This window comes from Marmota flaviventris, chromosome 4 (assembly GCF_047511675.1).
Source record: "Marmota flaviventris isolate mMarFla1 chromosome 4, mMarFla1.hap1, whole genome shotgun sequence".
Classification (NCBI taxonomy): domain Eukaryota; kingdom Metazoa; phylum Chordata; class Mammalia; order Rodentia; family Sciuridae; genus Marmota; species Marmota flaviventris.
The window spans coordinates 24,706,812-24,721,138 of record NC_092501.1 but is presented as its reverse complement, the minus strand read 5'-3'; the positions used below and the strand labels follow the sequence as shown (position 1 = coordinate 24,721,138).

At 52.6% G+C, this 14,327-nt stretch overlaps 1 protein-coding gene across 2 annotated transcripts in view; it reads left to right on the top strand.

Moving 5' to 3' along the window:
• The window catches only part of Neurl1 (neuralized E3 ubiquitin protein ligase 1), a 71,052-nt gene that overhangs the window by 51,888 nt on the left and 4,837 nt on the right, over positions 1–14,327 (top strand). For both annotated transcript variants that reach the window (XM_027930130.2, XM_027930131.2), the window contains exon 4: positions 12,372–13,061. In XM_027930130.2, coding sequence (XP_027785931.2) covers positions 12,372–13,061 — 690 coding nt within the window. The remainder of the gene's footprint in view (positions 1–12,371; positions 13,062–14,327) is intronic.

The window sequence follows — 14,327 nt, the reverse complement described above, 5'->3', positions numbered from 1 at the left end:
CCAACTTGACAGCAGCCCCAGGGCTGAGGGGCTCCAGGGCAGCTCTGGGGGCTGTTGTGTGACTGCAGAGAGCTCGCTTCCTCTCAGCCACAGCTTCGGCAGGTGGAACCCAGGTGAGACCCTTCCCCTCTGCAGCCCCTCAGGTGGTACCTCTGAGCAGTGTACAAGCTTTGCCATCAGCAATAGCCTTGAGATCCCACCTGCAGAAGTCATCGGTGTTCATCGTAGTAGCCCTAGTTTATAGAGGTCTTACTGGATGCCAGACACTTCATGATTGCCTGTTCTCATCACAACCTGGGAAATATTGGGCCTATAGAGGCAGAGACTCAAGTTCAGGGAGGTTGAGTCATGAGGCCTGTGAGTGTGGAATCAATGCTCTGCCCTGAGTTTGTCCAGCTCCAAAGTGAGCTCTTAGTCCTGGGTCTGCAGCCTCCCCAGAGCCTGGGCTCCACACCATCCTAAGTGCTTTTCACAGGGAGGTTGGGTCAGAGATGGAGCAGGAAGCAGAAGGCACTGGGGGGCCAGGAATAGCCAAGACTTCCAGGTACCTCCAGGCTCCAAGTTATCCTTTTGCAGAGGGAGGACTGACATACTGTGGGGGTAGCGGGTGGCTAGGAGAAGGATCATCAGAGGTGGCCTGGAGCACTAAGGTACAGACTTCCTGCCACAGCACTCCTGTATGTGGTAGACTTTGGGTACAGATCAGCTCGTGGGCGAACTGTCTTTGTCACTGGGCAGAGCCTGCCGGAGCCCGACACAGCTTCCTCATTGTGAAATGGGTTGGTGGGAAGAGTCCCTGTGAGCGAGTGTCCAGCAGTCCTGGGTACCAAGTGTTTGCCCAGCCAGCGTTTGCTCCTGCTTCCATCTCCCATCAACACCCCTTCTCCTCGCAGGGAGAAATGCAGTGACGGTGGTTCAGGACCCCCGCCCCCTTTCTGAATTCAAAGCATAGAAACAGTGAAACTTTTCAAAAACACTTTTACTTGAGTAAGGAGAGTGAAAGTAAAAACAAAGTAAGTAACAAATAAATAAAAAGGGCTGGGGATATAACTCAGTGAGTAGTGTGTCCCTGGGTTCAAACAGCCAAAATTAAAACAACAACAAAGACATGAGTAATGGCCAGAAGCCTGTTTGTGGAGTCCTGAACATCAGAAGGTTGTTTTTATTAACTCACAGTTTGGGAACTTTCTGTTTCTCAAGTCAATAAAAGTGTTTCTGCATTCACGCTGACACACTGAAAGCCTGAAACGGGCTGTTCCAGGTGTCAACTGAAGGCGGATGTCCTGACTGACCGACGGCAGTCTGCTCCCCACTTCTGATGTGACCTGGGTGCACCTACGAGACCTCCTCTGGCAGGAGGGCTGAGAGATATGCCTGAGCTAGAGATAGACCAGGTTGGGTCCTGGTCTCACTTTGTGCCAGGGGTGGGACTCAGTTTCCTCAACTGTACAATGGGGTAATAGCAACTGACCCTGGGGTTCTTTTGAAGAGTGGACTGATGAGGAACAGCTGACACACAGTAGGTGTCAGATATTCTCACCCACCCTGGGGAAGGCAGTGCTTAACCCAGGGTTAATTGAGCATCTTCTTTGTGTTCTGGTGTCCTCAAGACAGCACACATCAAGACCGTGGGGTCCCAAAGCTTGATTCTTAAGCTCCGGCCTGGCCACTCCTGTCTGAGGCTCGGGCTCCTCTGTAAAGCGGTTGTGAATTCTGTGACTCAGCCCTGAGTTCTGCCACATTGTGGAAGATGGAGAATGTTTCTGCTCTTGAGAGTCACAGTCTTGTTGGTGGGGAAGGTGTAGGATGTAGTGGCAATGTTCTTGCTTTTCCCTGAGCAAAGAATGCTCTTCCTCACAGTCCCCACTCTGGCTTGAAGGCCCAGCCCAAGAGCTGCTCCTCTCTGAAGCCTTCCCCAGGAATGCTCTTCTCCATCCTGCGTCCTACCACATGGGGGCTGCGCTTTTTGCAGTACTGAGGCCTCTGCTGAACCAAGGTCCAACTACGTGTCTCTTCCCCCACAATAGAGAGGGCACTGAGGGAGGCACCCATGTCTTACCCAGCCAGGCTTCCCTCCAGAGTGGACCCTCAGCTGGGCCTGAAAGGATGCTGAGTAATGTTTGCAGGAAGGGGAGAGTGGGGAGATGGATGGATGGGAGGATGAGGGACTGGCTAGCTAAGGAACAGAGTGGGTGGATGGGGGCAGAGACAGAGCAGCCTGGCCCTCAGACAGCCCTGGGCTTGCTTGTCAGTTTGGGAGACAGACACTGCAGACACAACCAAGGCATGACCAAGGGGGTAGTAAATCGTTAAGCGCTATGGACCTAGATCCCTTCCATTTACAGTAATGCTTTCCATCCGGGCAGCTCCTTTAACCTCTCAGCAGCAGACCCAGGAGGGAGTCTTTTTTCTCCCCATTTGGTAGGCAGAAAACTGAGGCCCATGAGGACCTGGCTTGCCCATGTAGGGATGTGGAAGGGCCGGTCCTCTAGGAGGTTTTAACATAAAAGGAGGCAGGAAGTCAGAGGAGGCTGAGGCCAGAGGAGGCTGAGGCCAGAGGAGGCTGAGGTCTGTGAGGGATGGTGTAGTCCAGGAGGCTTCCCAGGAGAGAAGATTTGGACTGGGCCTGCCTGTTCCAGGAGGCTCTGGACAGGTGGGAATGAAGGGGAACATCCCAGGTGACATGTTCCGACCTCCAAGGGCTGAGGGGGGCCTGGGGAATAATCCGCAGGGCCCTGCCTTGGGGACACAGCCCAGGCAGAGGAACCTGGCCTGGCCCCACTCCCCTTCTTTGACTATCAGTGGTGGGTGGGGGTATCGCGGTTGCCTGTGCGTCTCCTGGCAGGCAGGCTGCTCTGCACCCAGACAACCCCAGCTGATTCCCATCCTGGCCATAAATCACCATAATCCCTGGGCATTTTCAAACTCTGATTATGGCCCCTAAATTCAATTAGCAGATTAAAATATCTCTTCATTTGTTCCTCCTAAATTGATTTTTTGTGTGTATGTAAAAAAGGCAGAGAGCCGGGGCTGGAGCTGGAACGCAGGGGCAGAGCACTCGCCTGGCACGTGTGAGGCCCTGGGCTCCATCCTCAGCGCCACATACAAATAAGTAAATAAAGATATTGTGTCCATCTGCAGCTAAAAAAGATGGGGGGAAATAAAAGGAAGCGGACGGGGCGGAGGGGCAGCGAGCCGTCCAGGAGAGCTGAGGTGGCCGCAGCAGGCTCTCTTCCTTCCCTCCGTGTCCCCACTCAGACATGCCAGTGGCCCTGTGGAGACTCAGAGTCAATTTTCTTCCCTCTCTTGTCCCCTCCCTATTGCCGACCCTGTCACTACATCTGTGTCTTTCAGGGTCCCTCTCTCTCTCCTTCAACTCTGATTCCATGAGCTCTTCTTGCTTTTCCTGGGCTCCCTTCTTAGCAGCTGTCTCTCTTTTGAAGAAAGTTGTGCCCTCTCTCGGTGGCTTTGAGGTCAGGCCAGCCTTTCCTGGGGTGATGATCCCCCCAACCAGTGTCTGATCTTTAGGGATGTCCTGCCCCTGCACCTGTCCCCTCCTGCACTTTACACCTCACCTGGCCTGTGTCTTATCCTCGGTTCGGAGGTGTCCTGGGTGCCTGGCACATACTCCACATGGGTAGGTTTGCACACAGTAGGTTTGCAAGCTGGGTTGTGGATGGGTGGGATGTCCAGGAGCAGAGTGGAGGCAGAGGCTGGTGTCACACCCTTCCCTGCCTTGATGGTGCCCAGGCCCCCGCTGGTGCCCATGCCATGGCCCAGCAGGCCAGCTTCAGGTGTCCCAGGCCGACAGCCATCATGCTGGGCTCAGCAGATGGTCCTCTTTTCTCCAGGCTCCCTGGTCCAGGCTGGTATCTCCAAGAATAACAGCTTCCTACCTCCAGGAAGAGGGACCTGCCAGCAACTAAACAAACACAAGTTTTATGGGGTGATTAATACTAGGGCAGATAAACTCCTATCCCAGCTTCCCGAGGGCTCCTTGCTCCTCTCCAAAATGTTAACTGTGGAAGAGCAGCTGTGGTCCTGGCAAAGGGCTGGTGAGCTCGGATCCACCCATGGGTGCTCTGAGCATCCCCCATGCCCACTACAGCTTGAGCACTATGCAGTGGTCGGGGGAGACAAGAACTGAAAACCTGGACCCTCCTTGAAGAGTTCTTACACTGGGGGACATACGGTGTAATTGCAGTGAGGTGGCCTAAATCCAGTTTTTCAATTCAGTGTGACCTGAAGAGCAAAACTGTAGGGGTGCAGCTGGGGAGCGACCCAGAAGGACTTCCCGTAGGCGATGAGCTTCAAGTCAGGATCCCAAGGAGCGGAAAAGAATGGGTTGGCTGGGGAGGAACAGCTAAGGTGATTCCGGAGGGTGTGCGCAGGCACAGAGGTGGGAAGGAGCCGCAGGAGGGGAGCGGATGCTTGCGGGGAGGCTGAAGTGGAAAGGTAGGGGCAACTCGTGGGTGAGGGTGTGCACGGGGAGATTGGAATGTTCCCACAGCTTCTGCGCTGTCAAGTTATTCCATAGGAGGAACTGCGGTTGACAGTAGAGGAGGACGGGCCCAGATGTGGGGAAATTCTCCCCGCTGGACAGACGCCAGGACAGGCCTGGAATTCAGATCTCCCAGGATGATCTGGACATAAGGTCACGTGAGGGGAGCTGTTGGCACATCCAAATGGTGGAGCCCAGGAGGGTGTTAGGTGGGGGCTGCCAGGGCTTGTGGCATTCTGCTTCATTCCCAGGTCTTGGTGAGGGACCCCCACCTGCCACTGAGGAGGGCGATGTAGGGAGACTCTTGATGTATGGAGACTGCTACGGGGCTGCTTGTCCTGCAACAGACCCCCCTGCCCCAACCCTGGAGATAAAACAAGGTCAGGCTCCACCCAGAGTGTGTCTCAGCTTGGTGGCACTGAGAGTGTGAGCAATGCCCTCTGCCATCTGGGACTTCTGCTTCTTAGGCTAAACCAATATTTACCCTCAGCCTTGGCTGCCAGGGGCCACTAGACAAATATTAGTTTAAGGTGCCTGTACTATAATGGTGGACAGCTAGGATGCTGATATGTCCATCACTGTTTCTTCTCCTTTGACAATTTTCCTTTTTTTTTCCTATTAATAATAATAATAATCTCAACTAGGCATGGTGGTACATGCCTGTAATTCCAGCAATTTGGGAGGCTGAGGCAGGAGGATTGTAAGTTCAAAGCTAGCCTCAGCAACTCAGTGAGACCTTGTCTCAAAATAAAATTAAAAGGGCTGGGGACAAAAAGGGCTGGGGACATAGCAGAGTGGTAGTGTGGTAGAGGGCTTGCCTAGTATGTCCGAAGCCCTGGGTTCTATCCCAGCACTGGAAAAAAAAATACTGCTGTTTCTTGTGTTTCAGAGACTCTTCCAGACCCATCTCTCCTGCTCATCCCAAATTCTGCTAATTGTATCAAGGCCCCATACCAAATCTTCCCCTCCTTCATGAAGCCTTCTCTGACCTCCCGTGTTCAAGATGATCCTTCCTCTTCTTGACCATCCAGAGCATGTGGAGGTCTAAGTGACCTAAGCAGTTTTGCACTATGTATTCTCCTTCCCTCTCTTTATAAAGAAAGTTATTATTGCCAGGCATGGTGGTGCATACCTGTAATCCCAACGGCTTGAGAGGCTGAGGCAGGAGGACTGTGAATTCAAAGCAAACCTCAGCAAAAGCCAGGCACTAAGCAATTCAATGAGACCCTGTCTCTAAATAAAATACAAAATAAGGCTGGGGATGTGGCTCAGTGGTTGAGTGACCCTGAGTTCAATCCCTGGTACACGACCCCCACCCCTGCAAAAAAAAAAAAAGTTATTATTGGACCCATTTTGTAGACAAGGAAACAGAGAGACCTGATAACTTGCCTGAGATCACGCAACCAATAGTTGGTGGAGATGAATTTGAATCCAATTGCCTGCTTTCCCTCCTAACACCTCCAGATGTGAGTCCATCTGAGCTCCTTATTAAGTCCGTGGTCCTCCTGTGTCTTCCAGAACAAGGTGAGAACTCAAGGCAGGAAGGATCAGCTGCACATGTTGGAGACAGAGAGGCAATCAGGGCCCAGCAGTGCTGGCACAAGGAGGTGGGGTCCCAGAATGCCTTATTTGGTAAAAAGGGTGCATCTGCCTGCCTTGTATTCCCTGAAGGTTCCTGAGGGCTTTATCTGGCCCCTGGTGTGGGTGCAGTGTGGCCCTTGTCCAGATGCACAGGCACAATGGAGCCATTTGTGACTATCTCAGCCTGCTTCTCACCTACTGAAATGGCAATTTCATATTTCTACCTAGTATCTCTGGCCCAAGATGTAGTTCTGATGACCTTGGAGAGATCTGGGGGGCTGTAGGACGTGCTCATAGGGAGGAGCCGGGCCTTGCAGTATTGGGGACAAAGCCCTCGTTTCAGAAGCAGGAGAGAGACAGAATCAAGATTTGACGTGGCCGCTCACTGGCTGCGGGCAGTTCTCTGCTTCCCTGTGCCTCAGCCTTCTGTGGAGTATTTGGGCATAATTATACACGCCCCACTTAACTCACAGATGTCATAGATTCAGAAGTATTTACAAAGTGGGAAGCATTCTTGTCTTTGGTTTAAAAAGGAATATCTAATCTAACCTCCTCACCCCCCCTCCACCAAAGAGAGACAGACTCCTGAGCCAGTCCTCCAGCCAGGAGGAAAACTGTGTGGTCTAAATTGTCTCTTGGAATATGATCTCTGGTTCTCCAGCTGGGTTCCTTGGAACACTGGGTTGCACAGAGGCGTCTCTGGGGCACCTGAGAAGTGCAGAGGGAGGGTGAGGCAGGGCTCTGCACCCACCTCCTAGACTTCAATTGGAGCCTTTGGTTCCTTTGGACAAAAAGATTCCCTTCTTGAAAAAAAAAGAAAGAAGAAAATTTGAGAACCACTAGACCGAATGATTCTGAGAATCTATAAGATGCTCTGGCATGAAGATTCTATGAATCTAAGTGTCTGTGACTATGAGCGGTTCTGGAACATTCCACCCTTCCCTCGATGAACCTCGGGAAGCTTGTTTGTTTCTCCTTGCTTTCCCGTGGTTGAGTTTAAAGGGAGAGGGTGGAGGCGGGTGTGGGTCTCAGGGTACTGCCCGGAGGAGTGGAGAAACCCCTCGTCCGTCCAAGCCACACACCCGCCCTCCTGGGCTCCTTCCCCTACCCGGGCCAGAAGCAGACTGGCAGGAGGATGTTTATGAAGACAGTAAATGGCCTGGCAGCGCCTTCCAAACAGGGGCTGGCAGATATTGGCCAGGCGGCCAAGCGGCTGTAGGCTGACCCGTGGTTAAAGATTATCCAGCGCTCCGGATGTGAGAATCCAAACAAACAAGACTCAGGCCTGATGGTGGGCCCTGCTTCAAAGGAGGCCCCTGTGCCAGTGCCAAGGCCCTGCCCTGGTTACCCTGCACTGCTGGCCCAGTGCGACAGAGCTGGGCGATTCTCTGGGCCAGAGCTGGTCCCAAGGCCCTCCTCACCTGGCCTCTCTGATTGTTCTCCATTTGCCAACAGTCTTCCGTCCTGCAAGTCTCTCATTCTAGATGAATCCAAACCCTGTCCTCCAGCCCAGGTCGAATCCTGCTTCTTCTAAACTCTTTCCCTGACTTCCTCTGAAACAGGGGACAAGGACTTAGGCCTCAGTTGGAGATCTTTATTCCAAAGGGGGTATTTATTCCAAGAAGGGGAAGATCAGAGGGAGCCCCATGGGTGGACTAGGACCCCTGGATCCATACAAGGAGAGATTTTCTAACAGTCATGCAGAGATAGGGCATAGGGAGCCTTGAGAGGTGATGAGCTTCCTGTTCCCAGGGGCATCATAGCAAAGGTCAAGTTAGAACTTGACAGGGATAAACAGATTTCTTAATGCCTTAGCTCCTCAGTTCCTCTAAGGTCCTTCTAATGGGAGATGCTAAGTAACTGAATTGTATTAAAAATAACTTCATGCCTCGAAGCCTTGACCCTCCACTGGTTGATAGTCCCCTAGGATCCAGGTCCTGGCTTATTCCTCTCCTGTGCCCCCTGTGCAGGGCTGGGCATCCAGGAAGTCAGCAAGTGGGGCGCCTGGCCCTGGCCTCCCCAGCCTGGCCAGGCCTGGTTAGTTCTGCTCTGGCTTCACGAGGCACCAGGTAGGCAGGAGCAGGTGGCTGGCTGACGAGTTTCTTCCTGGAAGAGGGGACATGCTGCTGGGCAGCTGAGCAGCTCTCTCATAGCCTTGTCTGTTCCTGACTCCATCACAAACAGCCAAGGTAAACGTAGGGCCACCCTATTGCTTCCGGTTCCAGGTTGCCCCTGGTTTATCTCAGCTGTATCCCAGCGGGCAGTCCAGAGGTCAGGCCGGGCCCAGGGGGGTCTTCTAGGGGCTTGGGGCCAGACCCGGCCTTGATGCTCATCTCGATGTCATCTCATTCAGCTGGACCTTTGCTGTCCCTCTTCAGGAGGGCACTCTTCCAGCTCAAGTTTCATCTATTTCAGGGACTCACACAGCTGGGCCTGCTGGTGGGATGGTTATTTTGGAGTTTGCTGGCTGCCTGCAGCTGCTCCTGGCCCACGGGGTGGAGGGGAAGGGGAGAAGACATATTTGGCTGGGCACTGACCCTGGGGACTGGTGTCGTGTTTAGCAGTTTCCCAACAGCTCCCAGGACTTGGCTTCCAGCTTCAGCAGTATTTCAAGCAAGGCCAGATGGGTCACTTTCCTATCTCCTCTATCCCCTGATGCTTCTCCTTCCTTCCTTCCTTCTCTTCTTTGCCCTCTGGTCTCCACATGTGCGCTTCCTCTGGGCCTTTAGTCAGTGATTTCATTCAAATGAATATTTTCCCAGTGCCCATCAGGATGGATGTAAAATCCTACATTAGGTTTCAAAAAGTTGATGGTCTGAGTGCAGGTGGTTGTGACCTTGGCTAACAAACCCACCCGAATATCTGAAGTTGTCAGGGACCTCGTGGGTGTCAGGGGCTCCACTGGATCCTGATCCTGCAAATGTCACAAGGGAGGCAGCTGCACTCCTGCTCTCCAGTGAGCCCTGGGGGCTGCGGGGAAGTTGCTCACTCCAAGCTACCAGCCAAGTGCTAGATGGGGCATTTAAACCCAGGCCTGGAACACCCCCCGTGCACTGGCTTCTGAACCACTTGGCACGTAAACAAGAGTAACAATGGCTCGTATTGACCTAATGACTCTTACGTGCCAGGTTTTCTACTAGGTGCCCAAGGACCTTATTCCATTTCATCTTCACATCGTCCTTTCTAAGGGCGGGATGAGAGTAACAGACTTTGTGTGAATCAGTAGACTCAGATATGACTGCTCAAGAAAAGGGGCCCCATGAAGTTAAGCTGCTTTTCCAAGGTCATGTGGCAATGTCATAAGGCAGTGGCAGTCAGGATTTGAACCCAGGGTGATGATTTCAAACTCACTGCACTTTACTGTGTCCCTATTCCGCCTACCAGCATATGGATTTTGGTTACTGAGAAAGCCCAAAGTACTCTAAGGTTGCATTATTAGATGTATCATCGGAGGTGATGGCCAGACTGTCCTTCGAAATGGTCCATGTGCATATGGAATACTGAGTCTGTTCATTGTCTAATGAACAGAGGTGGAAGGTGTGTGGGCAGTCTGTGTATTCCCTGAGGAGAGGTGTCTGACAGGCCTGGAGGTACTGGATTAGATACCAAGAGGTAGATTTTGTTTAAGAGAAGGAAACCCGTTCTTAAAGGCAGATTAGCTCAGGTGGGAACAGGTTGCCTGTGTGGGTGAGGAAATCTGGTGGTAGGTGATTTCAAGTAGAGGACTCCTGAGGGGACAGAGAGACCAGGATAGCTCACGCCCAGCCCTGTCAGAATACAAGGCCTGTCTTGTTTATTTAACCCCTTCTGCAGAGGCAATGTCCCCAAATTTGGCTGGTGTCACAAGAAGCCACACTAGGGTCTTCCCAGCTTGCTCTTGGGGGATAGGCTGGGTAGTGCAGGGGTCCACATGCATTTGGGCCCAGGGGGCAGCTTAGTTCCTGAAGGCTCTGGCTGGGCATCTCGAAAGACTAGATTCCCCTTCTCCCTACTGCTCCCTCCCTTCCCCTTCTCCATTTCTCTGGAGTCCCCCAGGGCCAGTTCCTGGAACCCCTGGGAGGCCAGGGAGCAGGGACAGTTCCCAGGAACAGGTCAGCCACAAGCCTTCCCTGCTTCCTGCCTCTGTCCCCCAGGCCTCCCCTCCTGTGCAGGCCCTCCACTCTCCACGCAGCCCCCAGCCTCTGTGCCATTGCTGTCACAGAGTCAATTCCCCGGAATAATCGCGTTTTCCAGTTGGCTCCCTCCTTCTCGCCAACACGATGCTGGGAAACCCTAACCAGCCAGGCCCCAGGAGGCCTCTGCAGAGTGGCAGGAGACCTGGGGGTGGGAGCAGCACCCCAACCTCACAGGCCCCAGATAACATGGTTCCTGGAAGGGCCGCGGAGGCAAGAGAACAAAACCACGGAGGCTTTGGAGACTGGCTCTGTGCTCAGCTGGAGCTGAACTCTGGTCTCTGCTGTCCCTACCACATCAGTCCCCCAAGCTTCCCTGTCATGGCAGAGCACACAGCTGCCCTCGTCCAGTTCTTGAAGAGAAAGCACAGAGAGGCATTGATCCATGGTGTGGCTTCCAGTGGCACCAACCAAATTTAGGGACATCAACTCCATTGAAAGAGTTCAGTCAGGAGGCCTAGGAAGTGACGAGTATGGTGTGGGGTGGGAGTTGGGCAGAGCTGGCTTTAATCTTGGATCAACCGCTTGGTGGCTGTCATACAACATCCCTGAGCTTTATCTGTAAAGTGGGACCCCCTCCATGGGCTGCTTTAAAGTGAAATGGATTCATGGCACATGGCGATTACTTTCCTTATAAGTTTATGACTCCATAAAGCAGGCTATTAAAAGCCATTAAAAGAATATGGCATTGGATCTGGGCACTGGTGGTGCATGCCTGTGATCCCAGCAACTTGTGAGGCTGAGGCAGGAGGATCATGGGTTTGAGTTAAGCCTGGGCAATTGAGCAAGATTCTGTCTCAAAATAAAAAGGGATGAGCATGTAGCCCAGTGGTAAAATACCCCTGGGCTTAGTCCCCAGGATTGGGGGGAAAAGAAAAAGAAAAGACTATAGTGTTGGAAACAGTTACAGTTGTGAAAAAGAAAATCCATAGTGCAGGGTTCTTAGCCTTCGGATATTCACAGGTGTCCTGAAGTTATCCATAGAATTTAGTGAAAATGTGTGTATTTTTCTGGGGACATAGGTCAAAGTTATGGTCATATTTTCAAAGTGATTTGCTAACCAGAAAAGATTGAAAACTGCTAGTGTTTATGTAGCATAACTCAATTTTTGCATTAGGACAGTAACCAAAAAAAATTTAAAAAAAATGTTTATACTAGGGATTGAACTCAGGGGCACTCAACCTCTGAGCCATATCCCCAGCCCTATTTTGTATTTTATTTAGAGACAGGATCTCACTGAATTGTTTACTGCCTGGCTTTTACTGAGGTTGGATTTGAACTCTCGATCCACCTGCCTCACCCTCCCAAGCTGAAGGAATTACAGGCATGACTGTGCCCCGCTCCCCAATATATTTTTTAAAAGGCTGGGAGATCATGATCCAGATGTTTAAAGTGCTCTTCTCTGGGTGGAGGGCCAGCAGATGGTTATTTTTCTTTCTGCTGACCTGTATTTCTGTAAAATAATGTGTATGACTTGTCTGATTAAAGAGAAAGGGTTTGACTCTCAGTTAAATCATTCTCAAAAGGCTTTCTTGGATGAATGGACTTAACTTTTTCTTCGGCCTTGGTGTCCTTATGTGGCAATGGTAATCTCAAAAGACAAGTGTTATGACCAGATGAGACAATTTCCGCAAAGGAGTCGGGGGAGGGGGTCCCTCTGGCCCCCCAGTGGGTTAGAATGTTATCAGTGCATTCAGTAAGACAAATATTTATGTTTGCCTACTAAGGGCTGCGCTCAGCTCTAGATGCTGGGATACAGAAGGGATACATTTACGAAAAGGGTCCTACCCGCTGACTGTAGGCAATAAGGAAAATACATACATTGCCAAGAGCGCAACCGGCAATTTTAAGCATTTAGAAGCAACCACACGGTCCTGACGTTGGTGTCTTCCCTTCCAGCCTCCTTCTTTGGCTAGACAGATTCCTGTGCAACCTTGCTCCCTGATTTTGCTCACTAATTTATGTCATAAGCATTTTCCATCCCATTAAGCATTCAGTAAGTGTTTCAGTGGTGCAGACTTGAAACACAGCAAGAATCAGGCCGCGGGGGGTCTCCCCCCGCGGGCCGCCCGGGTCTGGGGTGACGGTCGCCCGGTCTCCCGCTCTCTCCGCTGCAGACAGCGAGCTGGTGCTGCCTGATTGCCTGCGGCCGCGCTCCTTCACCGCCCTGCGGCGGCCGTCACTGCGGCGCGAGACCGACGAGGCGCGCCTCTCGGTGAGCCTGTGTGACCTCAACGTGCCGGGCGGCGACGGCGACGACGGCACGCCGGCCGCTGGTTGCCCGATCCCGCAGAACTCGCTCAACTCGCAGCACAGCCGCGCGCTCCCCGCGCAGCTCGACGGCGACCTGCGCTTCCACCCGCTGCGCGCCGGCGCTCACGTCCGCATTCTGGACGAGCAGACGGTGGCGCGCCTGGAGCACGGGCGCGACGAGCGCGCGCTTGTCTTCACCAGCCGGCCGGTGCGCGTGGCCGAGACCATCTTCATCAAGGTCACGCGCTCGGGCGGCGCGCGGCCCGGCGCGCTCTCCGTTGGTGTCACCACGTGCGACCCTAACACACTGCGGCCAGCCGACTTGCCCTTCAGCCCCGAGGCCCTGGTGGACCGCAAGGAGTTCTGGGCCGTATGCCGCGTGCCAGGGCCACTGCACAGCGGCGACATCCTGGGGCTGGTGGTGAATACCGACGGAGAGCTGCACCTCAGCCACAATGGTGTGGCCGCTGGCATGCAGCTGTGCGTGGACGCCTCGCAGCCTCTCTGGATGCTCTTTGGCCTGCATGGGGCCATCACGCAGGTCCGCATCCTCGGTGAGTGCTGGGGCGCGGGTCCTCCTTGGTGTGGGGGCGATATGGCCCGGGGTAGGAGTGTCCCTGGTTCACTGTGGTCCTACTAGGGAATCCCAGATACCCAAGGTTCCTCTGAGTTCGTCAGATCAACCCGCATTCCTTCAGACACATAAACAGCCCAGACGTGCAGGACCCAGGGGCTGCTTAAAAATGGGGAAAAATGGTTCTCACCGTCAAATACCTTTTTGAAGCTCCTTTCCCCCCACACTAGGAATAAAGATCCCTGCCTTTAAGGATGGTCATGGGTCTAAATGAAAGTTTGGTATGTCAGTAGCCAGGTGTCTCAGCAGGGTGGTGCCTGGGTTGAGGGGTTAGAGGAACACCTGAGCAGGTGGCCTTGGGGAAAATGAGGTTGCAGAGTTTTAGGTTTGCCTTTTCTGGGGGGAGGGACATAGTTTGAATGGACTGCAGAATGTGAACTTGTGTAAGCCATGTTTCCTAGATAGTTCTATAAGGTGTTAATAGGTACTCTTTGAAAAGGGGTCCTTGTGGTTAAAAGGTTTGGGAAACATGGAGTTAAAAAGGGGAGTGGGATGAGTGTTTCTTGCAGGACTTCTCAGAGCCTTTAATACATGGTGAGAATCTTAAGTTGATGATGGTTATAGTGTACAGTTTTTCCAAACTAATTCGATCAGAATATTTTTCCTTTTTCTCCACAAAGCATCTCCTGGGACCTCTGTTACCCCAGAGGGAGCAGTTGTGGTCTGCTAACCAGCTTTCCATTACACTGCACTGGTTTCATTAGCCTCACCTGGAGAGCCTAATAAAGGGAAGCTGGTTCTTGGATCCCTCCTCCAGAGATTGCTATTCTGTAGATCTTGGATGGTTCCTGGCATCTGCTTTCTTTCTTTCTTCTTTTTTTTTTTTTTTGTTCCGTGCTGGGGATGGAACTCCAGCCTGGCACATGCTAGGCAAGCACTTTACCACTGAGCTACATCCCCAGCCCTGATCTCCAACCCTGCCTCCCCTCCACAAAGCAAGTAGGCTTTGCCAAGTTTGGAGCCCTCTGGGCCTCACAGCCCCAGCAGGCTTGATAGTTTGAATTGTGTGTGTAAATGTGTGAGTCCGAGCTGCTCTGAGCTTGGCATACAGGGTCGAGGCCGTGTGAGTAACTAAATGCGTGCATGGTTGTGTGTGTGCTGCTGTTGGTGATTGCAAGAGTGGAGAGCCTGTGAAATCAGATAAAGTCAGTGGGCCTCCCAGCTCTGGAAAGAGCAAATAAAGATG